Source organism: Anolis sagrei, chromosome 11, assembly GCF_037176765.1.
Source record: "Anolis sagrei isolate rAnoSag1 chromosome 11, rAnoSag1.mat, whole genome shotgun sequence".
Taxonomy (NCBI): Eukaryota; Metazoa; Chordata; class Lepidosauria; order Squamata; family Dactyloidae; genus Anolis; species Anolis sagrei.
The window spans coordinates 29,898,624-29,899,215 of NC_090031.1; the positions used below are offsets into that span (position 1 = coordinate 29,898,624).

A 592-nucleotide genomic window follows, 5' to 3' on the forward strand; every position below is an offset into this window, starting at 1 on the left:
TTGTATTCTGATTCGGGCGAGAGAGCCCTGCCTGACTGCTGCCCTGAGACAGGAACCGGAAGTCGCCTTTCCGCAAGGGAAAGAACAACAACAACAGAAGTGTGGCGGGGGCGCTGTGCACGTGGACAGAGTCCCGCGCGTGCGCAGAAGCGCCAGGGCGGAGGAGGAGGGGGGCGGGGGTGGCCCAACCTCCTCCTCCCCCTCCTCCTCCGCAGGAAGGAGTGGGCGGGACTTGCGCCCTTTCTTCCTCCGCCGGGTTGCCTGTCATTCACCCAGTCAGTCAGTCAGGGAGTTGAGTGTGTGAGGGAGTGAGGGAGCGCTCTTTCCGCCATGGGCGCCCGCCCCAGCAAGGACCTTCTTCTCCCGCCGCCGCCTCCCTCCTCTTCGTCCTCCTCCTCGTCTTCGTCCTCTTCCCCTGCCGGGCAGGGCGGGAGCCCTCTCTCGGCGCGTCGTCGGCGGCGCCTCTTGTCCTCGGCCTCGTCCTCGTCTCCGCACAGCAGCGCCTGGGAGAAGGGCGAGCTGCTCCTCTCCTCGCTGGGCCTGGCGCCCCCCCCTCACCCGCCTCCCCCCGCAGCCCCCCCCTCGCCCGAAG

General features: G+C 68.8%; 1 protein-coding gene across 1 annotated transcript in view; it reads left to right on the forward strand.

Annotated features, from left to right (window-relative positions):
* The first annotated feature begins 174 nt into the window (after positions 1–174).
* The window catches only part of LOC132763388 (leucine-rich repeat-containing protein 75A-like), a 16,478-nt gene continuing 16,060 nt past the window's right edge, over positions 175–592 (forward strand). The window contains 1 exon segment of the mRNA XM_067472130.1: positions 175–592. This exon segment is cut by the window's right edge and continues 107 nt beyond it. Coding sequence (XP_067328231.1) covers positions 331–592 — 262 coding nt within the window. The 5' untranslated portion in view covers positions 175–330.